Raw genomic sequence first — 17971 nt, forward strand, 5'->3', positions numbered from 1 at the left:
GCTAAGTTGACAACCAAATTGGTGGCAGCGTGATTGTGATGTCATCGAAATACAGGGATGGGGTGGAGACCTAAGTAGCGCTACTTTTTGTAGTTAGCTACAGTTTTTAGTAGCTAATAGCTGTAGCCACTACAGTTTTATGAAATGTAGCCTGTATCTGTACTGCCTACAGATTTATGTGTAGCTATACCAAAAAATTTCGCTACAATTTCGCTACAGGCCTCAGTCAATTCGGGCAAAACGCCCACGCGCTGATCACCCCTAACTAATAGGCTTGACTCACGGGTCACAACCGAAATGTTAAGCAACAAAAATGACACCAAATTGGTGTCATTTTTACCTAGAAATCTAGTGCTGTGGAGCTGCTGCAGCTCTGCAGCAGTGGAGAAATTATTCAGGCCTGATTCTCACCCCAAACAGAGCCAGAGTCACTGATGAGGATTTTGTGGCTAAAGTGATGCTGAAGTTTAATAAAGACTCAGTGTCATGTCTGTACACACACCAATCAGACACAACATTATTACCACCTCCTTGTTTCTACACTCATTATCCATGTTATCAGCTCCACTTACTATATAGGAGCACTTTGTAGTTCTACATTTACAGACTGTAGTCCATCTGTTTCTCTGCATACTTTGTTAGCCCCGTTTTACCCTGTTCTTCAGTGATCAGGACCCCCGCAGACCCTCCCAGAGCACGTACTATTTGGGTGGTGGATCATTCTCAGCACTGCAGTAATACTGACGTGGTGGTGGTGTGTTAGTGTGTGTTGTGCTGATACAAGTGGATCAGACACAGCAGTGCTCCTGGAGTTTTTAAACACTCTGTCCGCTCACTGTCCATTCACTGTACACTGCGTTGTCGGTTCACCCTGTAGATGTAAAGCCAGAGACGACATCTTTTGCTGTACAGTATGAGCTAATCATCCTCTAGTCCTTCATCAGTGGACACAGGACGCTGCCCACAGGACACTGTTGGCTGGATATTTTTGGTTGGTGGACTATTCTCAGTCTAGCAGTGACACTGAGGTGTTTAAAATCTCCAGCAGCACTGCTGTGTCTGATCCACTTAGACCAATGCAACACACACTAAAGGAGGTGGTCATAATGTTATGCTTGATCGCTGTATCCTGCTGAAATGTTTAAATTGGAATAGTTTTATTTCAACAGCAGACAATGCTTTGCACAAAATTCTCTGGTTTGTATTCAGTTATTTTTGTTGATTTTTATTAGGAAAAACCTGGAATGACTGACTTTGCATTTAGTCTTAATTTTTGTTGGATATCACACCTTCACACCTTTGGGTATGTAAGTTTGATTGTTGGTTACACTTTCTGGTGATCTTTTTGTATATTTGCAGCTTTTCAATGTCGCATGTGGAGAAACAGTCTGGCAAGACAAAAGACTGGCAGCTGGACAGAAAAGCTGAGAGAAGCAGCTGAGGCACTAAAGAAAGAACATCTAGAAGCCCAGATGAAGAAGCGCATCCAGGACCTCTTAGAGGTGAATGAACAGCTACAGGGTGAGCTCCTGATGAAAGATGATACTACGCTACAAAACAAAGAATAACCACACTGAAAAGATATTAGTGATATATTAATTTGTTTGATTTTTGGAATGGTAATTACATTTTTTCATGTAAGATTATGGTAAAATGTGATGAATTAATATGACAATGGTAATTACCGAAGTAAACATACTAAAAAGCTAAAGTTCCCATTTGATTTCACTTTGACTTCAAATGTATTTTGTCAAATTATCTTAAATAAATGTACTGAGAATTAATGCAGTTCTGTTGTTTTTAATACTGTCTGATAAGGGGGCCTGTGTGGCTGCAGGCATTAGAATGAACTGTTCCTCTCCTTATTGGAAAGTATTCATGAAAATTATAGAACTTCTTTAACAGCTTAGTTCCTTTACTTCTGATACTTAAGTAATTTAAAAGCAAGCGCAAATTTTGATCAATTACTTATGCACAAGCAATATTTTACCAAGAGCATTTTCCCTTTTGCTCAAATACAGAGGTTGAGTACTTTGTCCACACTGCCTCTGGCTTACAAGGAGAGGGAGGCTAGGAAACAAGCCCTGTCTGCATAAACAGGTGTTTCTCAGGTTTGGAAGCAGTGCCGTTATTGGATTTGCAAGGCTTGTTGGCATAATTGTGCCTGTATCTGTTTCAGTTATTAAAGTTCGACTAAATGTGTCCTCTTCCTACAGCCATCCATCTGCTGCTTCTGGTTCTCAACTGATAAGGACTTACAGCTTCTCCCAGGTACTTTTATTTATAGTAATCGTTATAGTGTTGCTCTAAATAATCTTAGTATACATTTCTTTCCATATTCTGCTTTACTTTAGTTTGCAAAAGCTGTCGTATAAAAGCATTAGGACGTTGAATGTTGAGTACATTTTGCTTAATTTTGTCTTCATTTTTGGTGCAGCCATGAAGAATCCACAACCACAAGCTGCAGATGACAAAAAAATTGACCAGAGGCCCCACATCTGTTAAAAGCCGAGTATATTTAACATTACAGGGTGGGGGACAGATGTTTATTCTCTGTCTGCCTCTCTCTCCCTCTCCCATTCATGCTCTATATATATCAAATCAAATTTATTTGTATAGCGCTTTTTACAACAGATGTTGTCACAAAGCAGCTTCACAGAATTCCAGAAAAGACAAAGTTTTAACAAAAATGTAAAAAATGTAAAAACCCCCAGGTGAGCAAGCCAGGGGCAACAGTGGCAAGGAAAAACTCCCTCAGAACTGAGGAAGAAACCTTGGGAGGAACCAGGCTCACCAGGGGGGACCCATCCTCCTCTGGTCAAACTACCTACAAGTGATTATACTAGTAATATTAATAGCAGTAGTATTGGTAGTAGGAATAGCTAGGAGTCTATGAGAACATCAGTGTAGAGTGGGCAGCTAGTCCAAGGCAGGTGGTGGTAGCTGGGGCATGGGCAGCTGGTCTGAAGTGGGTAGCAAGAGGGCTCGACAGTCAGTCGTCCTTCAGTGTCCGGCCGGATATGTGGGCGATTGTATACTCGGAAAGAAAGCAGGTAGATGGAATTAGTTTTATTCTGTCTGTTTGTACATAAAACAGGGGATGTAAACATTTAAAGAGTATGGCTAATGACTCCGGCAGATCTGACTATGACAGCTTAGCTAAAAGGAGAGAACCAGAAGGACACACAGACACAGCAGCACTCTGAAACAGTTTGGCATCCCTCCGCTCCACCGTCCACAAACCTGAGTGACCGCGTGTGAGCAGCGGGACGACAGCACCAGCATCTCAGTTTACTATAATTCCCTGTGTCCATGGACCCCTGGATCTGCTGCCTTTATCTAAGGGGGAACATTAGCTACCAAATGCTAAACTGAACAAGTGAGTTTTCAGCCTAACTTTAGTGAGACTGTGTCTGAGTCCCGAACATTTTCTGGAAGATCATTCCAGAGTTTGGGGGCTTTATATGAAAAAGCTCTTCCCCCAGCTGCAGCCTTATGAATTCTGGGAACTAGAATTAGGGCTAGTGCTAATAAGCAAGCACTGAGATCTGAGTAGTCGTGATGGCTCATAATGGGAAATAAGGTCTTGTAAGTACTCAGGAGCAAGACCATGTAGGGCTTTATAAGTCAATAAAAGAATTTTATAATTAATACGTAATTTAACAGGCAGCCAATGGAGTGATGATAGCACTGGACTGATATGATCAAATTTTCTAGCTTTAGTGAGGACCCTGGCTGCAGCGTTTTGGACTAGTTGAAATTTATATATGTTCACTAACCACTTTTTATGCACATAACTTAAACTAGTTAAGGCTGTTTGCTTATGACAATATGTAACTGCGTTGCTGTGGCACGTACTGGAGGGCAGGGAGTGATTTTCATAAGAGGAACTGCCACAAGCTGTCAAAATGCCTATGGTTTACATTGTTTATGGTTGCTTAAATAGTTCTGACTGAGAAACTGAGAAACTACAAGGAGTTTTTATCGAGTACCAAAGCTTGTTGTTCACGGGGGGAAAATGTGGGTGTGACAAACTTAAAAGCTACAAGCAACAGCACTTAGACCTAAATCAGGGACAACAGTTTTAAACACAGTGTCCACTCACTGTCCACTCTAGACTCTAGATGAATAGGAAGAGACATAAGCTCATCTGTTGATGCAGTTTGTTAGCCATCCTATAGTCCTTCATCAGTGGTCACAGGATGCTTTAAAGACAACCTGAAAAAACAAGCCATTCTCTTTTTCTACCTGGTTAATTCATTTTCATACAAAACACAATTCTATTATTATGCCACAGTACTCAAGAAATAATATTAAGCAATAATATTAATTAACCAAATAACATTGTAATTATGGTGTTACTGGAAGATTTGAATGAATGTCTTTCATAGAGAGCTTCAGTGTTAATGAGGTGGAACAGCCCAAAATCACCATATTCATTTTATTTTAAATTAAAGTACAGATGCCTTCACTTATCACAGAAATAGAAACCCAACAACAATCACTTTGTTGCTTTTAAAAAGGTAATTGGACATACATAGAGCTCTATTCATGGAAAATGCCAATTGTATTTTGTTACTGCACTTATATATATATATATATATATATATATATATATATATATATATATATATATATATATATTGGGAAAATCAAGCAGAATACATATAAAGTACCACTCATTAGTTGCCACATTACACAACACAAAAAAGTGCCCTTTTTCTGACATTTGACTGTCCTTTTTACACCCTTCTTATTTGCAAACCTACAGTTGGATCTGAATCATATTCAGCAATTGGCACAGCACTAGGGCACATTGGTCACAGCTTTGATGCAGCCTATTGTGCACTCCAAAAATACTTGAAGCAAAAAATGAAATGTAGCTTAATTATCTCACACTTTAATGTTTAGGTTTGATTTTCCGTGACACACATTAGTCATGCACTGAGTAGACCTCCAGTAGGGTTCAGAGTATCTCAGCTGAATGCACAATGAAGGCCAGACTATGCACACAATAATTTATGTAATTAGCAGAAGGTTTTTATGATTGGGGTTACAGTTCAGCCTAAGCAGATTCTTTGAAACTTTAATAACATCTGAGTCTGAGGATTTCATCTAGAGGGAGAGACTACCATTAGAAATAAAAGACTACCATCACCTCTACATTTGGAATATGAACATATAAAAAGTATAATAGGGTAATATAACTGTATTACAGTAGGAACATTTTTATGTATAATCATTCTGAGTAATTGTCTGGTAGTAATTTCCATTGTAGTTCTACTAAATCTAGCACTAAAACATGATGTAGAGGCCAGAACTTCACTGAAGTCATTTAACCTGTAATTAAAGCATTCATAAAGTGCTCACTCCCCATCTGGCTCCATGGTGGGAGGATAAAAGGAAGATCAGCTTGTAATTGAAGTTGCTCAGCTACGTTTACCATGAATTAGTCATTCCTTCACCTCTGAGCAGGACAGTGAAGCTCGTACCTGAATAAAGAAACTAAGCTCAACAGCTGCTGTGCTTCATCACTTTAGGATCAGTCGTGTCTATTTCCCACAGTCTTGCCTATCCTGAAGATCCTGCAGCGTGGAGTTCTTGGGGAATGAGTTATCAGCCTTGTGGAAGGGTTTTCAGCACTGGGAGCTGTCCAGTGAATTACATGGCCTGAAGAGCACAGTCGGGAATGGACTTTCTTATAAGAAAACGGGTGGATGGACTGACTGAGCCAAGGTTGTAGTTAAGCTGTTTAGGACTTATAAGCTTGCTCTTTAATCTATTTGCAGTTGCAACAATGGCTAAACTCCTACCAGCCCAGGAGGCCGCCAAAATTTATCATACCAATTATGTGCGGAACGCAAGGGCGATTGGCGTGCTGTGGATCATATTCACCATCTGCTTTGCCATCATCTCCATGGTGGTCTTCATCCAGCCTTATTGGATTGGTGACAGTGTGGATACTCCTCAGTCGGGCTACTTCGGACTCTTTCACTACTGCATCGGCAATCCCATCACTGGAGAGCTGGTCTGCAAAGGAAGTGCCCTGGACTTTGGCTCCATTCCCTCTGGAGCATTCAAGACCGCCATGTTTTTTGTAGGCATCTCCTTCCTTTTGATTGTAGGCACCATCGGCTGCTTCAGTTTATTCTTCTTCTGCAACGCCGGCAGCGTCTATAAGATCTGTGCGTGGATGCAGCTCGCATCGTGTGAGTGCTGCTGTGCTTTTCATGCTCTTGGCAAGCAGACAGACTCCTATGAAAGTTTGATGTGCAGTGTGGGCTGCTGTGTTTCTTGAAAGTTTGAGATTGGACAAAAAAATAGAAAGACTGCCAAAAAAAACTAAAATAAAGTATTCACTAGCAAAAGAGAAGCGTGGGCGTTTAGGATTTCAGCACCAATGGTTAGGTCCCTCAGGTTTAACACTGCAATCTGGAAGCTTATATAACACTTACCAATTGAGTGAAGGCCTTGGATGCTCACAGCAGAAAACTAGCTACTGGCAACATATTGAAACATTTTGTGCTGTGTCTAGATGAACCCATGCAGGGTTCAGTTGTTGGCTGATAACTTAGAAGCAGATATACTGGAGCAGGAAAGTGTGTGAAGTAAAAAGTGTACAAAAACATGATATAAGATAAGACAGAAATAAATTATAAATTGGAGATAAAACAGAATTAAAGCAAAATCAAACTTCTGCCAACACAAGTTTGGTGTGTTAATTTAAAAAAAATTAGCTGGTAAGCTTATAACCACCTATTAACATTCTTTCCTAAATTATCAAACACTTGCCTCAAACTGTGTTGAGTTTAATGGGAGTTTTCACTTATTTTTCAACATTTCAGCATAATTCAATCTTTGAGATGTAAACAAAGTTTTTTTTACAGTGATGGTGATGGAGCCAGGGGTTGAGATGTCTACAGCTCAGATATAGCCATTTTATTAACTATCCAAAACCACCAGTGAACCTATGCATTGCTTCTGACTTGTGAACATGTGTAATGCTGATAATGGTGAAATGGTGGTAAATTTTATTTAGGGACTACTTTGCTTAGCATGCATGGTTCTGATCCCCACCACTGCACACACTTGCAACTCACTGTGTTTCTCTAGAATGACACATTTCACAACAAACCCGTCTGAATGACTTTGTTATTACAACAGATATGCTGTCTGGTGTCTGAGATATTGTTTTATGATGGTTTTGAGAGAATGTTTTGGCCTGCAACACATCAAATCTATACACTTGATGTTCTTCGAGGGGTCTTTAGTAAAGGCAATGGTTCTGTTTAGAGCCTTGAGTTCTATATAAGCCCATATAACACCAAAAAGAGTGTCAAGCTTTTAACAACAGAAGAATCATTTTGGTGCTATATAGAACCATTTTCAATCTGAAAAATCATTTCATTATACAAAGAACCATGAAATGGTTCTTTACAGAACTCATGGTTCTAAATATAATTATTTCCTTTTACCGAAGAACCCTTGAAGAACCATCTTTTTTTAAGTTTGTGTCCATGGTGGAAAGGTACATGCAGGGTGTTGTAAAGCAAAATAGTCTATTAAGAAAACCTTTCTTCAGGCTTGCAACTCTGTAACGCTTAAGAACATTACTTATGAAAACCCAGAAGACACATACAGGTTAATTGGTAGTTTTAGACAGTAAATACAATGGCTATGTTTGTGTCTGAGACATCATGACCCCTGGTAACTATCATCACCACCTTTAACTAGTTTCTGTACATTGAACCACTTCATGTCAAATCACTCTGAATGACTTTATTTTCACCTCAACAACTGAACTATGCAGAAATTTTAAAAAAGGTGGAATTTCCCTTTAAGACTGTCTGAAGGTTCAACATTCCCCAAAACTCCGCCACACGCAGTGTGTTGCATAACATGTTTACGTAATGAAGTACACTCATTAATAAGAAGTGAGAGTGAAAGTGAGAGCGGTCTGTAAACCAACACCCGAGCCTGTGACAGGCGTCCTGATAAACAGAGAAACAGATATAGTATGACACTGTGTGCGTAAATAATAGATAGCTGTTCAACCAGCTTCCTGAGGTGAATGCATGTCTAGCCAGAGTTGCCAGGCAACTGTCTGAGAGCAGTGAAGTTGTGTATTTGTGAATATGATCAAAGCATTCAGTGGGTGAAAGTACATGTCGTCTCTCACACTCCCGTCGTGGTTATTCGCAGTTAATCAAGTTTTTTTATAAACGTTGCACCTGCAAACGGGTGAAATCGGGTTGACAGAAAGGAGAATGATTCTAAATGCTAATGTTGAGGAATAGAAATATGAGCTGTTTTGCATATTTCATTGCCTCATATGGGAAGAAAAGGCACTGGGCTTCAATTGCTAGTAGAAAAAAAGTGTCAAGTCATAATTCACCGCTGTAATAAGTGATGGATTTTACCAAAGCCATTTGTCTTTTATGGCTGGAGCATGTGGGAAGTGTTTATGCCAAGGTTTGTTTATGTGGTCAGGTTTATGGTTCTCGAGGGTTTATGCTGTTGGACCTCAGCCAAGAGTTGTGGCTAGAGAATACAAACTGCTTTTTGAACAGAGTCTGTGTGCATTTAGAAGCCTGCCCTAAAACATAAGACGGGTACAGCATGTGCCAAATCCTTCTGGCTGACTATTTCTGGATCTACCTTGATTTACCTTGTGTACTATACTGTATAGTGTCTATGCCTTGTCTAATTGGAAGATTCAGCTACTTTATTTGGCTTATATGACAGAAATCTGAATTTTGCTTCTTTATTTTTGAAGTAACCTTGTGATTTAGTGCAACCCTGTTTCAAAAAAAGTTGGGACGCTGTGCAAAATGTAAGTAAAAACAGAATACAATGTTGTGCAAATGATTTAAAACCTATATTTAATTGACAAATGTACACAGACAACATATCAAATGTAGAAATTGTATTATTTTATGTTTGTTTATTTTGAAAAATATGTGCCAGTTTTGAATTTGATGCCAGGAACACATTTCAGAAAAGGTGGGACAGGGGCAACATAAAAAAGATGATGAAAGTTGAAAAGTGAAAAAGGCAACAATTTCTCAATGTAAAATAACAAACCACTTGAGGATTTCATCATCTACGGTACATAACAACATTAAAAGATTCTGAGAATCTGGAGAGATCTCTGTATGCAATGGATAAAAACCAGTACTGAATGGTCGTGGTCTTTGAGCCTTCCAGCAGCAATGCATTAAAAACAGTCACTGCATTAAAAACAAATCACTGTATGGGCTCAGGAACACTTCTGAAAACCAGGATTCTGAAGTGCCACCTTCTCTGGGCCTGAGCTCATTTAAGCACTACAGTGAAGTGGTAAAGACGAGTGGACTGTGGTCTGACAAGTCCCAGTTTGAAATTCTTTTCGGAAACAATAGACACCATGTTCCCCAAGTTAAAGACCACTCAGCTTGTTATCAGGACACAACCTAGCATTCGTGATGGTATGGGGGTGCATTAGTGCACATAGCCACATAGCACTTCCGGCGCTGCGGCGAGTAGCTGCAGCGGCCACTTCGGGAATAGCAAAATGGTGCTTTTTTGCTATTTTTGTTTACTGTCTGTCATGTAACCTGACCAAAACTAAATATCATGACTGTTTCAACCAGCACCAGCATCTACCGTCGCCAGAGCCTGCTACAGCTGAGAAATCAGCCACAATCTCTGCTTCCAAACAAACTGCGGGAAGAGCTGTACGAGCTAGGCCTGCTACGGTCCCCAGCGCTGTGTAAGGCTGCTGGCCGAAAGTGATGCGCAAGGAGGCAGAAGCGAGGCAAGCGAGCCGTTCAGCTCGACGGCCTGTTGTGCAAACCCATCACAACTCACCCCAGCCAGAAATCATGGATGACTGCAGAGGTGCGCGTGCTGCTGAGAACCCACAACAAGGCTTTCAAGTCAAGGGCCAAAGCAAGCCTCAGGGTGGCAAGAGCCAAGCTCTCCCAGGCCATCAAAGAGGCTAAGCGTGCCTACTCAAAGAAAATCCATGATCATTTTCAAAACACTGCTGACACATGGCGCATGTGGCAGGGCATCCAGGCCATCACCAATTGCAAGTCGCCTCCACTTGCTTGTGACAGTGATGCCTCCCTTCCAGACATGCTTAACAACTTCTATGCTCGGTTTGAGGCACAGAACGACACGTCAGTGGGGAAAACCACACACCCTCCAAGTGAACTGGTACTGTATCTGTCCACTGCTGATGTGCGGAGAACTCCACACAGAGTCAACCCACGAAAAGCACCAAAAACAGCATACCAGGCAGACTGCTCAGAGAATGTGCTGAACAACTGGCTGATGTTCTCACAGATATATTCAACATCTCTCTGAGCACTGCAGTTGTTCCAACATGCGTCCACCATCATCCCTGTGCCGAAGAAGTCTCCAGTGTCCTGCCTCAATGACTAAAGTCCCATTGCGCTCACTCCCATCATCATGTGCTTTGAGAGGCTTGTCATGAGGCACATTAAAGACCAGCTTCCTCCTTCACTGGACCCACTGCAATTTGCATATCGCCCCAACCGCTCAACAGGTGATACCATCTCCACCTGGCTCTCTCCCACCTAGACAATAAAGACACCTACGTCAGAATGCTGTTCATAAATTTCAATTCAGCATTCAACACCATCAATTCCTCAGCAGCTGATTGGAAAACTGAGCCTACTGGGCCTGAACACTTCCCTCTCTAACTGGATCCTGGAATTCCTATCTGAGAGACCTCAGTTAGTCAAGATAGGAAATAACATCTCCAGCACCACCACACTGAGTACCAGTGCCCATCAGGGCTGTGTGCTCAGTCCACTGCTGTTTACTGTGTTGACTCATGACTGTACTGCAAAGTACAGCTCTAACCACATCAACAAGTTTGCTGATGACGTGACTTTGGTGGGTCTGATCAGCAAGAATGAGTCAGCATACAGAAAGAAGGTGCAGTGGCTAATGGACTGGTGCAAGCTCTCTCTGAATGTAGGCAAAACTAAGGAGATGGTTGTTGACTTCCGAAGAGTGTGAGGTGACCACAGCTCACTGAACATCACTGGCTCTGCTGTGGAAATAGCCAGGAGCACCAAGTTCCTCGTTGTCTACATCACAGAGAACCTCACCTGGTCCCTCAACACCAACTCCATAGCCAAGAGAGCAGCTGCATCATCGCTTGGTTTGGGAATTGCACCAGCTCAGACTGCAAGACCCTACAGTGTGTAGTGAGGACAGCTGAGAAGATCACCGGGGTCTCTCTCCCCTCCATCATGGACATCTACACTACATGTTGTATCCAGAAAGCCACTAGCATTGTGGACGACCCCCCCCCCCCCCCCAACTCTTCACCAACTATGAAGAGTTGGTCCAGTGTTCCACGACCAGGGCGGAACGCACACTGCTCCTCCTGAGGTTCAACTATAAGCCGGACTCTCTTCTCCAGTACCCCTGCATAGACCTTACCAGGGAGGCTGAGGAGTGTGGTTGCCCTATAGTTGGAACACACCCTCCGGTCCCCCTTTTTAAAAAGAGGCACCACCACCCCAGTCTGCCAATCCAGTGGCACTGCCCCCGATGTCCACGCAATGTTGAAAAGGCGTGTCAGCCAAGACAGCCCCACAACATCCAGAGCCTTGAGGAACTCCGGACGGATCTCATCCACCCCTGGAGCCTTGCCACCAAGGAGCTTTTTAACTACCTTAGCAACTTCGGCCTCAGTAATGGACAAGCCTATTCCCGTGTCCTCAGACTCTGCCTCCTAACTGGAGAACGTGTCGGTGGGATTGAGAAGGTCCTCAAGGTATTCCTTCCACCGCCCAATGACATCTTCAGTCGAAGTCAAAAGCACTCCATCTCCACTATATACAGTGCTAGTGGCACACTGCTTTCCTCTTCTGAGTTGCCTGATGGTTTGCCAGAATCTTTTCGGAGCCAACTTACTCACTTTCCAAGACCTCACCAAACCCCTCCCACACCTGGGTTTTTGCCTTGGCAACGACTGAAGCCACAGATTGCTTGGCCTGTTGATACCTGCCAGCTGCATCTGGTGTCCCACAGGCCAACGATGCCCGGTAGGACTCCTTCTTCAGCATGACGGCATCTCTCACCTGGGGTGTCCACCACCGGGTTCGAGGATTACCGCCCCGACACGCACCAACTACCTTGCGGCCGTTCCCCAACCCGAAGGCATAGGGAAGCTACCCTCTCATCCACCGGAGAAAACCCCAACATACAGGCGCCAAGTTGAGGGGCTATGAGAAAGCCCACACCTGCCCACCGCCTCTCATCATGGGCAACTCCAGAAAAGAATAAAGTCCAGCCCCTCTCAAGGAGATTGGACCCAGAGCCCAAGCTATATGTGTTGAGGTGAGCCCAACTATATCTAGCCGGTATCTCTCAACCTCGTGCACCAACTCAGGCTCCTTCCCCACCAGTGAGTTAACATTCCAAGTTCCAAAAGCCAGTTTCAGCAACCAAGGATCAGAACGCCAAGGCCCACGCCTTCGGACACTGCCCAATCCACAAAGCACCGAACCCCTACTACTGCCCCTCCCATCAGTGGTGGGTCGATGGGAGGGGGGAGTCATGTAGTTCCTTCGGGCTGGGCCCAGCCGGGCACCATGAGTAAATGTCCGGCCACCAGACACTCGCTGGCGAGCCCCTCCCCCAGGCCTGGCTCCATGGTGGGGCCCCGGTAACCCTGATCTACGCAGGGTACACAAATCCTGTTTTAATTTTATTTTCCTAAGGGTAATTATGGATCACACTTTGTCTGACCTGTCACCTAGGACCAGTTTGCCCTGGGAGACCCTACCAGGAGCTTTTGCTCCAGACAACATAGCTCCTAGGATCATTCAAGCACGCAAACCCCTCCACCATGATAAGGTGGTGAACCATGGAGAGGCATCCCCTAGTTCATTCAGTCCATAAATGGAAACTAAGTTGCAAAAACATTTTGTGTTGTCGCAAAAACAAGGGTATTTGCATATGTCCACCTTTTCAACATACGTCAGTATAGCCCTGTCCACTGCCCATGTTGAAGTTATAAGGAGTGTTTCAGGCTGGACTGCTTTTTTTCGTAAATACAGGGCAGCCAATTAAAAAAAGAGGCCTTTTAAAACTCAGCTTTAAAGTCTAAAGGGATAAAGAGACAATGGATATGGTTGTTATTTTTGGTACATTAAACCATGCAAACATCTTAAGTCAAACTCAGGGAACAAAATAAAATACAGGAAAAGCCTCTTCAAATTATATGTTGAGAAATTTTGGACAAATAGGTTGGGTACTTTTGAACATACAGTTTAGCTTCTCCATGTTTATAAACATAGATCTCATTTTTTTCCCACTGTACAGCCACCTGTATGGTCGTAGGCTGTATGATCTACCCAGATGGCTGGGACTCTGAGGAGGTCAAGCGGATGTGTGGCCAGCGCACAGATAAATACACCCTGGGTAACTGTACAGTGCGCTGGGCCTACATCCTGGCCATCATCAGCATCATGGACTCGCTCATCCTGTCCTTCCTGGCCTTTGTACTGGGCAACCGGCAGGACAAACTGCTGCCAGAAGACTTCCAGGTGCAGGAGAAGAAAGGTAATTAGAATAACGTATTGTTCCTTACCTACTTAGCACTTCCACTCATTATCCATGTTGGTAGATCTACCTATATCACAGCACCACTATATGGACCATTAGTCAATAGTTGAAACTGGAGTCATATAATTAAAATAAATAAATAAAATAATTAGAAAATCAACCAAGTATTCAGACATTATATATTTACAAGGATAATATTATGATCCATTTAAACCTAAGACATTAACTGAGAAGGTAATAAGCTAAATATATACAAAATCATCATTTTTAGGGCACTTTGTTTGGAGGTGTTAGTCCCAAACCCTAGCCTCTAAATTTTGACCAGTGAATATAATAACTTTTTGTATTTTTCTCCCAATGTTTTTGTAAACATCTCTTAAAGTGGAATTAAAATATTAAGAAAATCTATGAGCTTAATTTTTAAATGTAAAACATTTTATTCAAAAAATGTATCCTTGTCCACCATGGCTGCACGGTGAGCAGTTAGGTAACTTTGTTTTGAAGTAAATGTGTCCCAAATTCTGAAAAACATTGTGTATCATTAAGAATTACCAAAAAATATTGTGAGTTTATGTGTGTACAGCTGTTCAAAGCTATGTTTGCTAGTGATGTACTGGCCGAAACAATCACTACTCAAACATAAAGTATAGGTTCACTCACAGCAGAAGGATTTTAGCCTAAACTCCATGTCAGTTAAAAGTCTGAAATGCGGTTTGAACCAGTTTGGTAGAATGATCTATTTAGGTGTTCAAGTTCAGAGTGTCAAGTGCAATTGATGAACCACCCTCTACCCCATTCATCACTGGTCAGTTTCTGATCAATAAATAGAGAACCTCATAGGGTGTTTCTGCAACTTTGGACAGTTTTGGCTTTCCCAATTTTTGACTTTAAATGGCAAACAGCATAGCCTGCATTAGCTTTGGCAGGTAATTTGTAATATATTTACCGTGAATATAAACTTTAAGGGTTTAATTATTCAAAATACCGTAGTTGTAAATTGGTAAGATCATGCCCTTTTGTTCTCCTCTGTCCATGAAGGCTAATTTGTTCCCATCGATAGTAGGAATAAACTTCAACAGTGTGGGACAGACATGTTTCTACAAACAAAATGACATAAATAATTTCCTGATCAGGAATGGCAATTATTATACTGTTTTGAAGTAACAAATACAATGTAGTTGTTTCAATTGAAAAGATTGTAATTCCATAATTTATGCATTCAAAAAATGGAAAAAACCTGCTTTCTCTGCTCATTGTCCATTTTTATCAGCTCCACTTTGTAGCTCTACAATTACAGGCTGTAGTCCATCTGTTTCTCTGTACACTGCATTAGCCCTTTTTTACAATGTTCTTCAACGGTCAGGAACCCCATGGACCCTCACAGAGCATGTACTATTTGGGTGGTGGACCATTCTCAGCACTGCAGTAACACTGATGTGGTGGTGTGTTAGTGTGTGTTGCTGGTACCAGTGGATCAGACACAGCAGCGCTGCTTGACTTTTTTTTAAACACTGTCCACTCACTGTCCACTCTATTAGCCACTCCTACCTTGTTGGTCCAGCTTGTAGATGTAGTCAGAGATGACAGCTCATCTGTTGATGCACAGTTTGTGTTGGTTATCCTGTAGTCCTTCATCAGTGGCCAAAGGACGCTGTTGGCTGGATATTTTTGGTTGGCGGACAATTCTCACTCACAGTGAAGTGTTTAAAAACTCCAGCACACGGCTGTGTCTGATCCACTTGTACTAGCACAACACACACTAACACACCACCACCACGTCAGTGTTACTGCAGTGCTGAGAATGATCCACCACCCAAATACTACCTGCTTTGGGAGGGTCCATGGGGTTCCTGACCATTGAAGAACAAGCTGGCAAACGCAACCTTTATGACAAATCATGGCGACTGTAATAACTGTAAATGTTTAAGTCTACGTCAGCCTTATGAACATGACCCTACTGTAATGTGTGACCCTATTTTCAATGTATTACACAAAAAATGTGAACATGCGCTTTAAAAATCTTGCTGGGAGAGCTTGTAGCTGCAGAAACGCACAATATAGATCTGAACAAGAGAACTGACCACACCAAAGGTGAAGGTTTGCAGTGGAACCATAGTGACAACAGGAGTTACTGATATTAAAGTGTAATTAACGAGAGAAAAGGCTGGTCAAAAATAAGGGATGGGCAATATGACGATATTTTATTGCTGTCGTGATAAAGGCCATCGTGGATATCACTATTTGTGAATGCCAATGTGATGAAGTTATTTCACAAGGTTTTGGTGAAAGACTGTTAACTGTTCTATGCAATTAACTTTCATCGTCACATTTTTCACCCGGCTTATTCCGCTGCATCCCTTCATAAACAAGCATGAACCCTTCAAGCAAATGACAAGCAACTTCCCTTTGAAATGAACCTCAGCGCATCGTTAACTGTCCCAAAATAACCTAATAAAGGAGCACAGAAACGGAGTTAAGTAACTTTGCTTTATTCCCTCGGGGTAATCCGCTCCTGTGAGACACAGTAGTGCACTGTAGATATGATGCCAACTGCAGACTGTAAGAACTTAATTAGCGCTGCTGCTGCTGTGGTGTCCAGGGGCTTTAGCTGAGAGACCGGAACAAGCAGCTGCACTTTATTAAAAGGTCAGGGCCATTAAAATCAACCACAAATAACTTGAGACATTGGAGTTCATCACGAGAGAACTGTTCTTTGCGATGTGTGTATTCATCTGCAGACAGCAGTTTTGGCCTTTCCTCTGAATTTGCTTTGCAGTTACCCGATTCAAATACGCGCTTCATTTAGGCCCAATCCCATTTCACCCCTCGCCCCTACCACTTAGCCCTTAGCCCTCTGTTTTGCGCGTTCTCGTCTAGGGTCAGAGTGTCCCAATTTGTGCTGAGATAGAGGGGTAGGGCGAAGTGTTAGGGCTACATGGCCCGGCAAACTGGTTTTTCAGAGGTTCACTCCAAACGGAATGTAAAGAAAAGCCGGCAAGTTGGCTGCGCGAGCGACCAAAGAAACCCACAAATGTATTTTCTCCATTAAAAAAACTACCATAACACAATTGTTATCTTAGTTTAATGTCGTTTCAATGTATTACGGTTAATTTCTTCGCATAACAAGCATAAAATGTCGCTAAAAGTATGCTAATGTCTCGCTAGCTTGCTTGCTAACTAGCTAACTTTCCCGTCCCGCCTGAAGTAACGCAAGTGCTGCACCATTTAAGGTGAAACGGGAAAATTCGAAGAAGAATAGCTGACTCCAGCTTCGTATCACCAAAGAATTGGCAGTGGGCGATAATAAATCGTTGTCTTTTGTTGTGCCCTCTTTGACAGCATGTTACCCTAAACGTAACTAAGCCCACTTCGCCCAGTTGCTGAACGTTCCAGTCCCCTCTCTGCTATCGCTGAAGACGGCCCGGGTCGCTTACAGAGCAGTAGCCTGTTAATGAAGTGAATTTTAATTTTTAATTTTTTATTTGAGGGTTGCCCCAATTCGTAGGGAAAGATTTCAACCTATGCCATTTCTAACTCTGCTCCAAATGGTTAGGACGACACTTGAAAACAAGGGGTAGGGGTAAAAAGAAGAAATGGGATTGGGCCTTAAACAAGAATAAAAGATGACATTGAACGTTATGACATCTGCCATGCCAATTAATGCTAAATGTAACAAGTAAATTCAGTGCATTACGTTTTTCAGTGTGGACTGTCCAGACTGATACAGAACCTTCTCTTTCATTTCAGAAGAAGCATGAAGCCTCTGATCAAGCGCTGAACTCTTCTGGGACTACATTGCTCATTTTCTCTCTTCAGATCCTCATCTACTACTATTGTCTGTGGAATCTGAAAAATACTTCCTTGAAACACGCTTTACAAGCCAAGTATTTGTATTTCATAATCTGTGAATTCAAGTACTCATATCTGGATTATGTTTAACACTTAAACATGTGGAATCTTGTTCAATAATAACCTGCAAACACAATAAATACTAACATCATTCTCAGTGCTATGCAGCTTCAGCTACATTCATCCAGCCATGGCTAAGTAGCATCCAGACAGTTTTTGTACAATCTACACACAATGTTTGGCTTGGTACTTATAAATATGAACAAAAATGTGTTATAAGCACATGAAGGAAAAAAAACTAAATTGATAAAGGAAAAAGTATTCATCACAAATGGATAACACTAGTACTTTGTTGCACTGTTGACTGCAGCTTTGAGACATATATGGAAAGAATAAATTGATTTTGCAGCAATGTGGTTCAATTTTTGATTTAAAATTTCAAAATCCTCCAGAAATTTTCCAATGGGAGTCAAGTCAGGATATTGGCTAAACTGTGCAAGCATCTTTACCTCCTTTTTCAGAAACCAGT

At 42.0% G+C, this 17971-nt stretch overlaps 1 protein-coding gene across 1 annotated transcript; it reads left to right on the forward strand.

The window, feature by feature from the left end:
- Positions 1-5736: 5736 nt before the first annotated feature.
- Positions 5737-17941, forward strand: lhfpl5a (LHFPL tetraspan subfamily member 5a). The gene is made up of 3 exons (XM_017710733.2): positions 5737-6209; positions 13351-13590; positions 17341-17941. Exons 1-3 carry the CDS (start codon positions 5798-5800, stop codon positions 17349-17351), a joined length of 663 nt encoding a protein of 220 aa, XP_017566222.1. The 5' UTR covers positions 5737-5797; the 3' UTR covers positions 17352-17941.
- The last annotated feature ends 30 nt before the right edge of the window (positions 17942-17971 follow it).

This window comes from Pygocentrus nattereri, chromosome 21 (genome assembly GCF_015220715.1).
Source record: "Pygocentrus nattereri isolate fPygNat1 chromosome 21, fPygNat1.pri, whole genome shotgun sequence".
Lineage (NCBI taxonomy): Eukaryota > Metazoa > Chordata > Actinopteri > Characiformes > Serrasalmidae > Pygocentrus > Pygocentrus nattereri.

What these genes read in the sequence shown, in the direction of transcription:
- lhfpl5a (XM_017710733.2), top strand. Translation starts at nt 5,798, where the DNA reads ATGGCTAAACTCCTACCAGCCCAGGAGGCCGCCAAAATTTATCATACC. An exon ending in GTGGATGCAGCTCGCATCGT is followed by an intron (nt 6,210 to 13,350) that starts GTGAGTGCTGCT and finishes CCCACTGTACAG; the next exon opens with CCACCTGTATGGTCGTAGGC.